General features: G+C 40.6%; 1 protein-coding gene across 1 annotated transcript in view; it reads right to left on the reverse strand.

Annotated features, from left to right (window-relative positions):
• The window catches only part of LOC139552201 (tumor necrosis factor receptor superfamily member 10B-like), a 34,523-nt gene that overhangs the window by 6,434 nt on the left and 11,100 nt on the right, over positions 1-16,989 (reverse strand). Inside the window, exons 2-5 of the mRNA XM_071363684.1 lie at positions 10,082-10,253; positions 8,684-8,815; positions 5,753-5,864; positions 630-763 (exon numbers count right to left, since the gene is read on the reverse strand). Coding sequence (XP_071219785.1) covers positions 630-763; positions 5,753-5,864; positions 8,684-8,815; positions 10,082-10,253 — 550 coding nt within the window. The remainder of the gene's footprint in view (positions 1-629; positions 764-5,752; positions 5,865-8,683; positions 8,816-10,081; positions 10,254-16,989) is intronic.

The following is a 16,989-nucleotide window of genomic DNA, read 5'->3' on the forward strand; positions in this document are numbered from 1 at the left end:
TAGGAATTTGCGCTCCACTGACGAGCATATGACATCAACTATATGCTGTTCATTCTCTTTATTTGATTGGTCCTCAATAAAAATGATTCAGAGCCTATAAAACAGAGAGATAAAGACTTATGTACAGTGGAGTAAAGTACTTACATAAATATACTTTAAAGTACTACTTAAGTAGTTTTTTCGGGTATCTGTACTTTACTTGACTATTTATATTTTTGACAACTTTTACTTTTACTACATTCCTAAAGAAAATAATGTACTTTTTACTGCATACAATTTCCCTGCCGCCCAAAAGTACTTGTTACATTTTGACAGGAAAACGGTCCAATTCATCCACTTATCAAGAGAACATACCTGGTCATCCCTACTGCCTCTGATCTGGCGGACTCACTAAACACAAATGCTTCATTTGTAAATTAATTTCTTAGTGTTGGAGTGTGCCCCTGGCTATCCGTAAATAAGAAATAAAATACAAATTGTGCTGTCTGGTTTGCATAATATAAGGAATTTGAAACGTAAGTATATTTAAAACCAAATACTTTAGTATTTAATTTTCTATTAAGGTATCTTTACTTCAAACTCAAGTATGACTTTGAGTCCTTTTTCCACCACTGCTTATGTAGACCTACCTATGGTCTCTGCAGAGATGGGGGCGGGGGTGGAGATGGCAGTCGGGTGGAGGGTAGTAGAGACGTCCCGTTTCCTACACACAGTGTTGGAGATGGGGGTGCATTTCTTCACCTCCTCCTCCCCCGCTTTACACCTGGGAAGACAAGAAAAGAGATAGAGGAATTAGTATTTTATTCTTTGATGGGGCTAGTGTTACTTCAGTAGAGAATCGGTTCAAATATGACATAGTGCTAATCTCAGATCTGTTTGTGTGGTCTTGCCAACTCCTATGGTCATGCCAATGACCATAGAAGTTGGCTATACAGCACAAACAGATCTGGGACCAGGCTACTTTTAAGTATACCAAGTGGTGTGATCTCTAGACTGGGGTCTGGAGGTGTAAACAGGGTCTAAATTGTGACAATTTTGGTCGTATATGCTCCTAAATATTTTTCTGTGCGACCTGGAATTTTTATTTGGGCGGACCAATGCGCCTAGAAAAAAAATCTACCACATAATAATTGTTGTAATGATTACGCGTCGCTGTACCTCTATTTCCTAGTGCCCTAGAGAAGAAAGCGAGCGCAGATTCATGACCGTCATGATTGCACCATTACTATACCACAGAGAAAATATGTCTGGGCGATATGGCCAGAATATCATATCACAATATTTTTCTTATTTTTTACGGGATGATGGTATTTGACAGTATTTTATGTTTTTGAATAATACAAGTTCTAAATATGCTTAATGAGTAGTGCATGATCCTAGGGTGGACACCAAATACATTGTAAGTGGTATTAACTTCTTGACGCACGGATCCCTTTAACGGGATCATTTTCGTAAACAACCGCTGAATTGCAGAGCGCCAAATTATTTATTTTTTCTAAAAATATTTATTTTCATGAAATCACAAGTGAAATATGCCAAAACACAGCTTAGCTTGTTGTTAATCCACCTATCGTGTCAGATTTTGAAAATATGCCTTACAGCGAAAGCAATCCAAGCGTTTGTGAGTTTATCGATCACTAGACAAAACATTACGAACAGCTAGCAGCAATGTAGATTGGTCACGAAAGTCAGAAAAGCAATAAAATGAATCGCTTACCTTTGATGATCTTCGGATGTTTGCACTCACGAGACTCCCAGTTACACAATAAATGTTATTTTTGTTCGATAAAGATTATTTTTATAACCAAAAACCTCCATTTGGTTTGCGCATTATGTTCAGAAAACCACAGGCTCGTGCCGGTCCTGAAGGGCAGACGAAAAATCCAAAAAGTATCCGTAATGTTCGTAGAAACATGTCAAAGGTTTTTTATAATCAATCCTCAGGTTGTTTTTAACATACATAATCGATAATATTTCAACCGGACGGTAAACTATTCAATACTACAGAGAAAGAAAATGTCGAGCTACAACTCTCGGGCGCATGAACTAATCAAAGGACACCTGACGCGTTTTGATAAATCTCGCTCATTTTTCAAAATAAAAGCTTGAAACTATGTCTAAAGCCTGGTCACAGCCTGAGGAAGCCATTAGAAAAGGAATCTGGTTGATACCCCTTTAAATGGAGGATGGGCAGCCAATGGAACAGGGATTTTTCCAAATAAAAGGCACTTCCGGGTTGGATTTCCTCAGGGTTTTGCCTGCAAAATCAGTTCTGTTATACTCACAGACAATATTTTGACAGTTTTGGAAACTTTAGAGTGTTTTCTATCCTAACCTGTCAATTATATGCATATTCTAGCATCTGGGCCTGAGAAATAGTCCGTTTACCTTGGGAACATTATTTTTCCAAACATAAAAATAGTGCCCCCTAGCTGAAAGAGGTTAATAGGGTTTTCTCTCTGTGTTTTATACTGTTCAATTAAACTTCAACCCAAAATAACTTTCTGCATTTCTGAATTTCCTTCATTCATTTGTTATAATTCCCACACTGTACCACATCTGTTTTGTCTTTGTATGCCTCTATTTGGTGAAAAGTCACTTTTCATTTGTATTATTTATTATTCTCATCTATAACCATGTATTTTCAATGGATTCAATGGCAGTTCTTACTTTAGCCACAAGGGACTGATTTCTAGGGTGCCAGCGCTGCCTCAAAGGCAATATTCATAGAAAGAAAAGTACATGTGCTAAACCCGAAGCTCTTGTAAAATAATTAGCAGTTCTCAACTGTCAGCAGTCTATTACTATTTAGAGTTTCATCACTCAGTTATTACATTTATATAACATTAAACAAACCAGACATTTAAGTACCGTTATGTAAAGTAAAGACAAAAAATCTAAACTGGTCCATACATCACCCTTACAAAAAAAGATATCAGTTTTGAAACTGCAGTAATTGCAGTCGCCTACGGTATTTTGAACGCAGTAATTGCAGAATAACTGAAGTGGAGGTCGACCGATTAATCGGCATGGCGTGGCCGATTAATCTGGGCCGATTTCAAGTTTTCATAACAATTGGTAATCAGCCTTTTTGAATGCCGATTATGGCCGATTAAATTGCAATCCACGAGGAGACTGCGTGGCAGGCTGACCACCTGTTACCAAGTGCAGCATCAAAAGGACCTTGTGGCTGCAAGGAGCCAAGGTAAGTTGCTAGCTAGCATTAAAATTATCTTATAAAAAACAATCAATCTTAACATAATCACTAGTTAACTACACATGGTTGATGATATTACTAGTTTAACTAGCTTGTCCTGTGTTGCATATAATCAATGCGGTGCCTGTTAATTTATCATCGAATCACAGCCTACTTCAACTTCGCCAAACGGGTGATGATTTAACAAAAGCGCATTCGCCAAAAAAGCACAATCATTGCACCAATGTACCTAACCATAAACATCAATGCCTTTCTTAAAATCAATACACAAGTATATATTTTTAAACCCGCCTATTTAGTTAAAATAAATTAATGTTAGCAGGCCATATTAACTAGGGAAATTGTGTCCCTTCTCTTGCTTTCAGTGCAAGCAGAGTCAGGGTATATGCAGCAGTTTGGGCCGCCTGGCTCGTTGCGAACTGTGTGAAGACCATTTCTTCCTAACAAAGACCGTAATTAATTTGCCAGAATTTTACATAATTATGACATAACATTGAAGGTTGTAATATAACAGCAATATTTAGACTTAGGGTTGCCACACGTTCGATAAAATACGGAGCGGTTCCGTATTTCACTGAAAGAATAAACGTTTTGTTTTCAAAAAGATAGTTTCCGGATTTGACCTTATTAATGACCTACGGCTCATATTTCCGTGTGTTTATTATATTATAATTAAGTCTATGATTTGATATTTGATAGAGCAGTCTGACTGAGCGGTGGTAGGCAGCAGCAGGCTCGTAAGCATTCATTCAAACAGCACTTTCCTGCATTTGTCAGCAGCTCTTAGCAATGCTTGAGCACAGCGCTGTTTATGACTACAAGCCTATAAACTCCCGAGATTAGGCTGGCAGTACTATAGTGCCTATAAGAACATCCAATAGTCAAAGGTATATGAAATACAAATGGTATAGAAAGAAATAGTCCTATAATTCCTATATATTGAATATATATATTATAATATATATATATTGAATATTGAAGACTCATGTTAAAAGGAACCACCAGCTTTCATATGTTCTCATGTTCTGAGCAAGGAACTTAAACGTTAACTTTTTTTACATGGCACATATTGCACTTTTAATTTCTTCTCCAACACTGTGTTTTTGCATTATTTAAACCAAATTGAACATGTTTTATTATTTATTTGAGACCAAATAGATTTTATTTATGTATTATATTAAGTTAAAATAAAACTGTTCATTGTTCATTCAGTATTGTTGTAATTGTCATTATTACAAATATATATATATAAAAATCGTCCGATTCATCGGTATCGTTTTTTTTGGCCCTCCAATAATCGGTATCGGCGTTGAAAAATCATAATCGGTCGACCTCTAAACTGAAGTGATACTGCACTGTTTCTGAAGTTACACTGCAAGAAACGTGTTATTTTGGACGCAGTATTTTCAGCATACTGCAGTTATACAGCACTCTAACAGCAATCTTTTTTCGTAAGGGCAATACCGGTATACACTGAGTGTACAAAACACTGCTCTTTCCGTGACATAGACTGACCAGGTGAATCCGGGTGAAAGCTATGATCCCTTACTGATGTCACCTGTTAAATCCACTTCAATTAGTGTAGATGAAGGGGAGAAGACAGGTTAAAGAAGGATTTTTAAGCCTCGAGACAATTGAGACATGGATTGTGTATGTGTGCCATTCAGAAGTTGAATGGGCAAGACAAAAGTCTTTGAACGGGCTATGGTAGTAAGTGCCAGGTGCACCAGTTTGAGTCTCTCAAGAACGGCAATGCTGCTGGGTTTTTCACACTCAACAGTTACCTGTGTGTATCAAAAATGATCCACCACCCAAAGGACATCCAGCCAACTTGACACAACTGTGGCAAGCATTGGAGCCAGCATCCCTTTGGAACGCTTTCGACAGCTATTAGAGTCCATGCCACGACAAATGAGGCTGTTCTGAGGGCAAAAGGGGGTGCAACGCAATAGTAGGAAAGTGTTCCTAATGTTTTGTACACTCAGTGTATAGTAAAATACGGTTTGTTATTACATTCATAAACCATGTTATGGGCCGTTCTAAAACTACTCGCGGAACATTAACCATTTGTTCACACCTTGTTCAGTCATGATACCTCATTAGCTAGGTAGCTAACAATCTGGTAATTTACCAGTATATCCAAACATTATGGGGCACAGAAAGAAAGGAAAGTGGAAAGCTTCTGACAGATCTCTTGCATGTCTTCACTCACTAGCTTGACAATCTTAAAGAAACAGTGTACAATCTCAATAGGAAATAGTGCTTTTTTCACAGTATTCCAAAAATGACTGTAATTTCAATGACAGGTATTTGTATCAACAGCTTTATAATAAACACATCTTTATAGACTTATTCATTACATATTCACTTCTAAAACGTGCTTCAAAAGTAGCTGGAATTCTTATAGGCCCAATATAACCTGTATCTCAATCAATTTTCTACAATTTCTTGTGGTCCTAAATGTTATGTTGTGTGCCTAACTTGTATTTATTTTTATTTAGAGGCCTGGGTGTAAATGTTTAAGCTGGCACTCACTTGGCACATCTCTTGCAGACCTCACAGGCCTGCTCTGGCACACAGAAGGTTCCCGTTTGACACTGGCACTGGGTGTCTGCTGTACTGGTACAGGGCACTGTCTGGCTCTGGTCTGTGAAGGGAGAGAGGGAGAGAGTACTAATATATTCTACATTCAATAATACAGGTAGCAGTTTATTTTCAGCTGGTATACAGTGCCTTCGGAAAGTATTCAGACCCCTTGTTACGTTACAGCCTTATTCTAAAATGGATTAAATAAAAAAATGTCCTCAGCAATCTAAACACAATACCCCATAATGACAAAGCAAAAACAGGTTTCTATTTTTTTTGCAAATGTATAAAAAAAAATCAATAAATACCTTATTTACGTAAGTATTGAGACCCTTTGTTATGAGACTCGAAATTGAGCTCAGGTGCATCCTGTTTCTAGCGATCCTTGATGAAGAGCGCTCTGAACCTCAGACTGGGGTGACGGTTCAACCTTCCAACAGGACAGCGACCCTAAGCACACAGCCATGACAACGCAGGAGTGGCTTTGGGACAGTCTCTGAATGTCCTTGAGTGGCCCAGCCAGAGCCCGGACTTGAACCCGATCGAACATCTCTGAAAATATTTGAAAATAGCTATGCAGCAACGCTCCCCATCCAACCTGACAGAGCTTGAGGATCTGCAGAGAAGAATGGGAGAAACTCCCCAAATACAGGTGTGCCAAGCTTGTAGCATCATACCCAAGAAGACTCGAGGCCATAATCACTGCCAAAGGTGCTTCAACAAAGTAATGGCCTCCCGAGTGGCGAAGTGGTCTAAGGCACTGCATCGTAGTGCTAGCTGTGCCACTAGAGATTCTGTGTTCGAGTCCAGGCTCTGTTGCAGCCGGCTGCAACCGTGAGACCCATGGGGTGGGCGCACAATTGGCCCAGCATTGTCCGGGTTAGGGGAGGGATTGGCTGACAAGGATGTCCTTGTCCCATTGCACACTAGTGACTCCTGTGGCGGGCTGGGCGCAGTGCACGCTGACACAGTCGCCAGGTGCATGGTGTTTCCTCCGACACATTGGTGCAGCTTACGGGTTAAGTGGGCATTGTGTCAAGAAGCAGTGCGGCTTGGTTGGGTTGTGTTTCGGAGGACGCACGGCTCTCGGCCTCTCCCGAGTCCGTACGGGAGTTGCAGCGATGAGACAAGACTGTAACTACCAATTAGATACCACGAAAAAAGGGTAAAACTAACGATTTAAAAAATATATATTTAAAAACAAAGTACTGAGTAAAGGGTCTGAATACTTATTGATATTTGTGATATTTCAACAACAAAAAATGTATGAGCAAAAATTACTACAAACCTGTTTTTGCTTTGTCATTATGGGGTATTGTGTGTAGATTGATGATGGGAAAAAACTATTTAAGGCTGTAACCTAGCAAAATGTGGAAAAAGTCAAGGGGTCTGAGTACTTTTCGAAGGCACTATACATCACTAGGTTATTCTTATGCAATTACCTTGCAATATCCTTATCAGGCATTTAAAAAAAAAAACACCAGGTATTTAGGGCACTGTAAGGTAAGGTGTAGTCATATGTTTATATGAGTCGGACCAATAAACTAAACCGATGCCAAGGTCAAAAATAGCCACTAAATTGACTGCGTTACTCAAAAGATCATAGTGCGCTCATAAAATCTTTTAAAACAATGACCCAAGAACCATAAAAAAACAATTTCACAACATGTGAATGATAAGAAAATGAATTCTTAAGTAATCCTGCAGAAAGTAACTTTGTAATATAGCTGGCTAAAGAAAAAGACTAACAAGATGATATAGTAGCTGGAGGATACATTTTCTTAGTTTTGATTTAAATCGGTCTTTTCTTAGATGCTCTCTCTGTATAAGGCGTGAGAGACTATTTGATGAAAGCCTTCTGAAACATCATTTTTTACACCACAACTTAATAAAATTGTGCTTTCGAGCGAGAGTTTTAAGACAAAGATTTGTCTGTTTACACAGTGTGGACTCTGAGGTGTGTATGCACTAATGCACTCATATAATAATGTTCTTTCTCCACACCTCAGTGACTAGCCACTGGGCACCGATGTTAGTTCACGTCTAGTTTTGATTTACATTTGGTTGAGTTGTCAACTAACGTGAATTCAACATGAAATCAACAAACAATTTCCACGTCATTGGATTTAGGTTAAAAGTTGAGTGAAAAAATGACTAAATGCCCTTACGTTGATTACTTTTTGCAAATCCAATTAGTTTCCCACACCATCACATTGATTTTGGGGGTTGAAATAACATGGAAACAACGTTGCTTCAACCAGTTTTGCCCAGTGGGGAAGAACAAAACATGTCAATCTCCTGTAACAGTAGTCTCCATAGTCTCTTTTCTTTGGGTCAGGCCTTTCGTTTGGCACAAAGACACACGGTGTGGGAGACAATACAACACAATCACATCCAACTGCTGTGCAAGGTAACGCAACCACACACACGACTCTCCTGAGACAGGTAACAAACAATCTGCATTCAGTGTGTGTGAAACAAAACAACAAAGACCCACCCACATATGCCATGTAATACCACTGGATCATATTACCATGGAGCTTTTAAAACAGGGAGAAAGCCACAATGTATTATTCTGCCCTCTCTGGAACAAAAGTCTATCAAGTTAAACTGTGATTGCCCAATGCTCCATGAAAAGCCTTCCAGAATGGTTGTCTACCTTGGTTAATAGTTTATGAATTGGCAACAGACAAAAGATAGGGTCACTCTGCTTGATTGACCAGAAATAGCTAACTTCATTTGAAATGGAGAGTCTCTTCTTATAACGACACAAACTTGTTGTAACACAATCCTTTAAGGACAGCTAAAGAGGGCAGGTAAAAGGTAAAACAACAAACAACAGTTACAGGACTACAAATACAAGTCAGAGGACTCCATTACCCATGCGACAGTGGGTGCAGGGCAGGCAGCGGTTCATCCCGTTGGAGTGTTCTGTGTAGGACAAGCCATGTTCGCAGGGCATGCACGTCCCTTGCTCCATGTCCCGGTCGCACGCCCTCAGCATGAATGTACCTGTGGACCAATAAACCAATCAATTAATAGAAATTGTACACAAATACAAATACTCTGTTATAGCCTTTTTAATTGTTTTATTTAACCTTTAACCAAATTTAGGACAACTTTAACCTGTAGCATTTCTTCGAGTAACACAGAGGGTAGTGTGCTTACGTATGTGTGTGTTGTGATGGTAGTGTGTGTGTGTGTGTGTGTGTGTGTGTGTGTGTGTGTGTGTGTGTGTGTGTGTGTGTGTGTGTGTGTGTTTGCTAACTGGCATGGCATATGTTAACTTAATACTACGGTAGTGGTTTTGTGTCTACTTTCTTGATTGTAATGTAACATTATCATTTTTCGTGCTCTGTTCATGCATGCAATGCTTTAGGCAGCTTATTATCATGTGTTCAGAGAAAAGATACTATCACACCAGAAAGAGAGGGAAAGAGAATGAACGAGGGAACGAGGGAGCGTGAGAAATGTACAGAGGAAAAGCTTGAAAAGGTCATTGGCATTTCTGACTAACAAGCTACAGATAGAGGCAGCGCAGTTAGCGACTTATCAAAATGCTATCTTATTGCAGCTAATTTACTAGTGTAAGTATTTCAACTGTGGGTGTATCTCTACGCCTAGGCCTGTCTCTTTCTTTCCCTATCTGTCTGTCTGCCTGACTGACCCAAAAGGTCAAAACAGGTAATCTAATCCGAAAAGTATTCGCTAGCTTGCTAATGCTAGCAATAGTAATAGCTTGTTAGCAATAGCTTCCTAGCAATAGCAAGGACGCTAGTACTGCTATAATGTCCTTGGCTCATTCCACAGCGCTGGCATCAGTAAGGCAGTGGTTCAGTTTTAATGGGACTACTTCCACTTTTAAAACAAACCCTACTCCCTGAATGTTTACTACTGGGTTTTGTTAAAAAGCATGGGTTGGGTTCCCAGGTGCTAGCTTGGGCATGGGTTCTGCTTTGCTATCCTCACATATTTGGCATTACTCTGACTCTATAAGAACCTGTCCTAAGGCACAGACTCTAATAGGAACCATGTTAAAGAAGCTGTACACCCAGTCCGAGTTACCTTCTCTCTGGAATGCCTGCTTACAATTTATCATAAGGACTGGTTCTATATTGGGTTCTTGGTTCTGTTCATAAGGGGTGGTTCTAGTTCTGGTTCCGGGCTCAGGTTTTAGAAACTCAGTTTCGTCTGGCCTGGACTGATAGCCTGGCAGTGTATAAGACCAACATTCTCGCTTGGGTTCTAGATCAGGTTTTGGGACTGGGTTCTCCTTACCAGCCTGGCAGTTGAGACAGCAGAGGCCCTGGTGGAGGTACTGCTGGTTCTCCACACAGTTTTTGTGTTGCAGCGTTCGGTTCCTGTCATCGCCGGACCACTGGGTCGCCACCACGCCATTCAGCTCTGCCCCACAGCACACCAGCCAAGAGCACAGCAGGAACACCACCACCTAGACGAGAGAGGGATGGAGGGAGAGAGAAGGGGATGGAGGGAGAAAGAGATGGATGGAGGGGGAGATGGAGGAGAATTTTATTTATTTATTTAACCTTTAGTTAACCAGGCAAATCGATTAAGAACACATTCTTATTTACAATGATGGCCTGGAAAGAGATGATTGTCAGTGCAGCAAGAGAGAGAGCGAGACAGAGAGAGACAGAGAGAGAGAGAGCGAGACAGAGAGAGAGAGAGAGAGAGAGAGAGAGAGAGAGAGAGAGAGAGAGAGAGAGAGAGAGAGAGAGAGAGAGAGAGAGAGAGAGAGAACAGGAGGGAGGGAGGGAGGGAGAGGTTCACATTGCCAGGTTCACACCCACCCACCCAGAGGACTGTATATGTTCTCGTAAGAAACCTTGTATGAACTATCTGATCTGAACATCTGCACAGGAAAGCCAATTAGGAGAGCCGGCCAGAGTTAGAAAACAGGGACAGAACAACATAACATGTGTATGTACACAGCAGGGCTGTCCCCGACAACAGAAAATCTTGGGCGACCGAAGTCGTCTGTTCTTTCAACCAATTGATTGGTCTACATTTTTAAACGTGTATTTTTCCATATATAGATACACCCTATGTGTTTTAATCAAATCAACTATATGCATTGAGCTTATCTAAAGCTTTAAGCTACAGTTTGATGAAATAAGACAAATGCCTCAAGACACCGCCAGAGATCTAGATACCTGACCCAACTATTCTCCTCCCTCTCCTGCTGGCTTTCGCAGATTCTGCCATTACTCTCCTGAAGTTGCCGGTAATAGGCTACACGAGGAGTCGGCAACCTTTCTCATGTGGAATGCCAATTTATCTTACCATTTCTACCAATCTGCGTGTCAGTTATGGTTTTCAAATGCACATTTTCGTGAAACAGTTCAATTTAATTTAGAATATCTCAAAACTATTGTCATGTGGTTAATCAAAATTCTATCCAAATCTAAATGAAAATGATACAAACCGAAAAAGTTACTTCTATTGCCATTGCCAACTATTCAAAAATATTCTGGGCCCTCAGAGTGTTCCACCCAGTGACCTCGGGACAGACACAGCTGTAGGCTATTTGTGCAAGGAATAAGAAGCGGTGCTTGACTTAGGCAGGAGCTCACTGGAGCTGAGTACCGGCACCTCAAATGTTCTACTGCTTGAGCTCCTGCACCTAAATATAAACAGAACCAGCACCCAAAATGAGTACCGGAACCTATTTATGTCCAAGTCAAGCACTAATAAGAAGTAATAAGGTAGGCCTATTTTATGACGCAGAGTGGTTATCGAAAGGGAGAGAACTGGAAATTTTTTTCAAAAACATTGAGGAAATATTGTAATTCCCAATGAATGTAAAAACAGATATTATTTGCTTGCTGTTTGAGGTGAAGAAAACCTTACTTTGAGAAGCTCCACATGTCATTAGTGGTGGTGCATTAAACCAATCAGAAATACTATCAGATCCCCAAATGGGCACAATTATATACCTACATTTGCTCGCAGGCCAGGTAGCCTATAGGTCTACTTCTATGCGAGCGCATCCTTACTCAACATTGACAGGAGTCCTCCAAATAAAAGACAATGGCTAAATTGCCAAAACTCATAAATGGAATGTCATAAACCAAAACTTGTTTCTCACAAGTGTAGCATAGTTTGTGCACTCTGCAAACAACGTGTCCACTCCGACAATGTTAATGGGAAGACTGGAATTATAATACTGAATGTATTAACAGAAATTTCCGTAACCAAAATAACAAACATTGTAGATTAGAAATTATGTTTATAAAATTCGGGAGGCACATGGCGATGCGGTACAGAGCTCGATTTGGCCTCTGTATGCCTCTGCCTCCGATCCACATTTTCGGATCAAGCATACAATGGCTTTAAGTATAGGCCTCCGCAATGGATTAGTTTACTGAGATGAGCACAAATGTGTATATACAGTTGAAGTCGGAAGTTTACATACACCTTAGCCAAATACATTTAAACTCAGTTTTTCACAATTCCTGACATTTATTCCGTGTAAAAATTCCCTGTCTCAGGTCAGTTAGGATCACCACTTTATTTTAAGAATGTGAAATGTCAGAATAATAGCAGAGAGAATTATTTATTTGAGCTTTTATTTCTTTCATCACATTCCCAGTGGGTCAGAAGTTTACATACACTCAATTAGTATTTGGTAGCATTGCCTTTAACTTGTTTAACTTGGGTCAAACATTTTGGGTAGCCTTCCACAAGCTTCCCACAATAAGTTGGGTGAATTTTGGCCCATTCCTCCTGACAGAGCTGGTGTAACTGAGTCAGGTTTGTAGGCCTCCTTGCTCGCACACGCTTTTTCAGTTCTGCCCACATTTTCTATAGGATTGAGGTCAGGGCTTCAGGCCACTCCAAAACCTTGACTTTGTTGTCCTTAAGCCATACTTTGGAAGTATGCTTGGGGTCATTGTCCATTTGGAAGACTCATTTGCGACCAAGCTTTAACTTCCTGACTGATGTCTTGAGATGTTGCTTCAATATATCTACCAAATTTTCCTTCCTCATGATGCCATCTATTTTGTGAAGCGCACCAGTCCCTCCTGCAGCAAAGCATCCCCACAACATGATGCTGCCGCCCCCGTGCTCCACGGTTGGGATGGTGTTCTTTGGCTTGCAAGCGTCTCCCTCTTTTTCCTCCAAACATAACGATGGTCATTATGGCCAAACAGTTCTATTTTTGTTTCATCAGACCAGAGAACATTTCTCCAAAAAGTACGATCTTTGTCCCCATGTGCAGTTGCAAACCGCAGTCTGGCTTTTTTATGCCGGTTTTGGAGCAGTGGCTTCTTCCTTGCTGAGCGGTCTTTCAGGTTATGTCGATATAGGACTTGTTTTACTGTGGATATGGATACTTTTGTACCTGTTTCCTCCAACATCTTCACAAGGTCCTTTGCTGTTGTTCTGGGATTGATTTGCACTTTTCGCACCAAAGTACGTTAATCTCTAGGAGACAGAACGCATCTCCTTCCTGAGCGGTACAATGGCTGTGTGGTTCCATGGTTTTTATGCTTGTGTACTATTGTTTGTACAGATGAACGTGGTACCTTCAGGAGTTTGGAAATTGCTCCCAAGGATGAACTAGACTTGTGGAGGTCTACAATTATTTTTCTGAGGTTGATTGGCTGATTTCTTTTGATTTTCCCATGATGTCAAGCAAAGAGGTACTGAGTTTGAATGTAGGCCTTGAAATACATCCACAGGTACACCTCCAATTGACTCAAATTATGTCAATTAGCCTATCAGAAGCTTCTAAAGCCATGACATAATTTTCTGTAATTTTCCAAGCTCTTTAAAGGTACAGTCAACTTAGTGTATGTAAACTTCTGACCCACTGGAATTGTGATACAGTGAATTATAAGTGAAATAATCTGTCTGTAAACAATTGTTGGAAAAATTACTTGTGTCATGCACAAAGTAGATGTCCTAACCGACTTGCCAAAACTATAGTTTGTTAACAAGAAATGTGTGGAGTGGTTGAAAAACGAGTTTTAATGACTCCAACCTAAGTGTATGTAAACTTCCAACTTCAACTGTATATTTGTTACTGCTCAACTAAAATAATTTAGGTCGACCAACTGCCTAACGACCAAACAGTCGACCAATTGGGGTCAGCCCTCGTATACAGGTTTACACCAGGTACTGGTTTTAAATGAAGGTGTGGAGTGTGGAGTGAATGAGTCATTCAGTACAGTTGAAGTAGGATTCTGACAATGTTGAATGGCCAGGTGGCATCACTGTTCTGGTGTTCAGAGAAGATTCAAGGGTTAAAGACATGAAGGGAGTTAAAAACAGATTGCATTTGTCACAATGTTGCTTCCATCCCTCTCCTTGCACCAATATTTTTTTTTACACATAGACAAACAGACGCTTATGAGAGTTCAAAGCTCATCCAAACCATTTCAACCTATTCAAAATGTCATATTGGTTAAACCTATTGTCTTGGATGACCATGATCCTCCCTAGTAAAGAGATAAGATATCTTATAGCTAAAGCTAGCACGTTGCTGCCTATAACAGATTGATTCCCATCATCCCAGTAATCCATTCATGTGCTAGATAATAACAGGGCTTGCATGGATGGAGGGACAGAAAAGAATACGGCAGAGGACTTTAGTGTGTCCCCCAGGCATGGGTGTTTGTTCACACACCTTTTCATCGTGTCATTGTGAGAAGGCCCTATTCACGGCCGAACAACAAGCTTTAGTTCCTCTACTTCAAATGACCCACATTCTTAAAGCCGGGCTCTTTGACTGGGCTGACATGCGACACCACCACAAACCGCCTCGGACGTAACGCGAACCTTCCCGTGTAAATGAGCGGCCTAGTTTTGGGAGGTTTTGGCTCTCTTGTACCCCGCCTTATCCAATCACCCTCCGACCCCCATACCTCGCACACAGGGCTCAGTTTAATTGAACCCATCATTTTTAGGCAATAGCTCTTTTATTTTTCCCATGGTCAAATTAAATCACAGATATATGGAAGTCACTGAGCACAGATACATGCATAGAATAATTTAATTATTGTGGATAGTCAGATTAATCTAATAGTTTGTTTAAAATGTTTACGTGCTTTTTAAGAACGATTTCCCTAATAATCCTGTTTACATGGACATGTCTGAAATCAAAAACTTTTGTTAATGCAGAAAATCGCCTAATCAAAATAAACATTCTACCACAGTGACCATGTTATTTTTGTGAAGCCTATTTGATTCTGAGATCAGACGTATAAGGTTTCTGTGTGAAAACTATTTCTAAGATGCATACTTTCAGTTTTTCTAAACTCACTTCACTCGCGCATAACAGGGAGACTTGAGCTGCCGGTGTGGCACAGGTGCAGATCAGATACACCGCTGGAACGCCATTTAAACTGTTTACATGTCCTAATAATTTGAACGATTGTTTCGAAAACCAGGAATTTTAATTGGCATGCGCTTACTTTGATTTTGACCTTATGCCGATGAAGATAAGCTATGTAAGGTGTTTACAAGACTATTTCCATTCTCGGCCTACTGCCATAATCAGTTTAATATTGAATTATCAGTGTGCATGTAAACATACAATTTTGGGTACTATAACAAAAAAAAGTATAGTACCAATAGTAGGTAGACTTTCCTCAAAAGGTAGAGTTACCGTTTTCAGAATAAGTCTGTGTGTGCACGGGCAATAGCTGGTAAACGAAGACGCTGGAGAAACATACACTCTTAGAAAAAAGGGTTCCAAGCGGGTTCTTCGGCTGTCCCCATAGGACAACCCTTTTTGGTTCCATGTAGAACCCTGTGTTCAACATGGAACCCAAAACAGTTCTACTTAGAACCAAAAGGGTTCTACCTGGCACCAATAAGGGTTCTTCAAAGAGTTCTCCTATGGGGACAGCTGAAGAACCCTTTTAGGTAGCACTTTTTTTCCTGTGTGTAGCAACGGTTGCAATGGTATTATAAAACTCCACTTTGTCGATGACAACCAACAGAAGCTCATCATAACACACCACTTCTTACATGTGTCTCTTGGGGTCAATCTTCTGAACCAGGGGCATTCCTGGAACACTAGTGGGTTTTGACCCCTGACTAACAGACTGGAGTTGACTTCTGACTAACAGACTGGAGTTGCCATCTTGTCAGACTGAGGTTGACTCCTGACTGACAGGCTGCTGTTGATAACAGAGTTGACTCCTGACTCTAAGCTCCTGTCGCTCCTGACTTGGTTCTCTGGAAGGTGGTCATGTCTTGTTGTTCACAGGGAGTTTCCTGCTGCTCTCTCCTTCTCCCCCCTCCCATCTACTCTCCCCGTTCTATCTGCTCATGTCAGACTTTCCACAGACACAGGGAGGTAGAGCGGAGGGGCCGACGACCGGCAGAGCACTCACAATCACACCATTTAGCTTCATCTAAACACAGAGCCTCTTCACACCTACTACACTTTTCATAAAAATACCGTCAACTGCACATATTACTCAAATGTAAACTTGTATACTTGCTAGGCATCGAGCAGTACGAACAGAATTGTCTCGTTGAGCCAACACCTCTACAGTATAAATGGTCAGAGCAGAGCAATGTTTTTGAAACAGCTGAAATGTTGACATTTTCCTAACATTTGAGACTTGTTTTATTGAGTTTTTACCTGCAATTGCAGTAACAGTCTGTTACATTCTGAAATTGCCACAGTAGCTGCCGGCTACACTGAGCCACGTAAAACTATGGAAGCCCATCCCCAGCAAAAACATGTAAAATGTAGATCATACAAATAGGATATGTTGTAACAATGTATGATGATTTCAGAGGTGGCACCACAGGTCCCAGTGGTCGGGGGAATCTCTTTCACCACTCTGCTCCACAGACTCTCCTTCATATCTCGCAGTGGGAATAGGGCTATTGTGAGAGAGAAGAGCCAAAGAGAGAAGGGAGAGAGAGCGAGAGAGAGAGAAATTGCAGGCACAAACAGAGAACAAGCGAGAGGGAGAGAGGATTATAACAGCTTGTAAGATTGTATAGAGGGAGTAAAAGACTTGAGTGTGACTGAGGCCGTGTGAAAAAGAAGGCAAGCGAGGAAAATGACAGTGTGCAAGTATGTGTTCATTTTCTGAAATTTGTGAGAAGGAAAGAAGGAAAAAAGGAGAAAAACACAACCAGGGAAGGAGAGAGGAGAGCTTGAGCCATGCATTGGAACCACATCATATAAAAAGAAG

The sequence above is a fragment of the Salvelinus alpinus genome, chromosome 24 (assembly GCF_045679555.1).
Source record: "Salvelinus alpinus chromosome 24, SLU_Salpinus.1, whole genome shotgun sequence".
Lineage (NCBI taxonomy): Eukaryota > Metazoa > Chordata > Actinopteri > Salmoniformes > Salmonidae > Salvelinus > Salvelinus alpinus.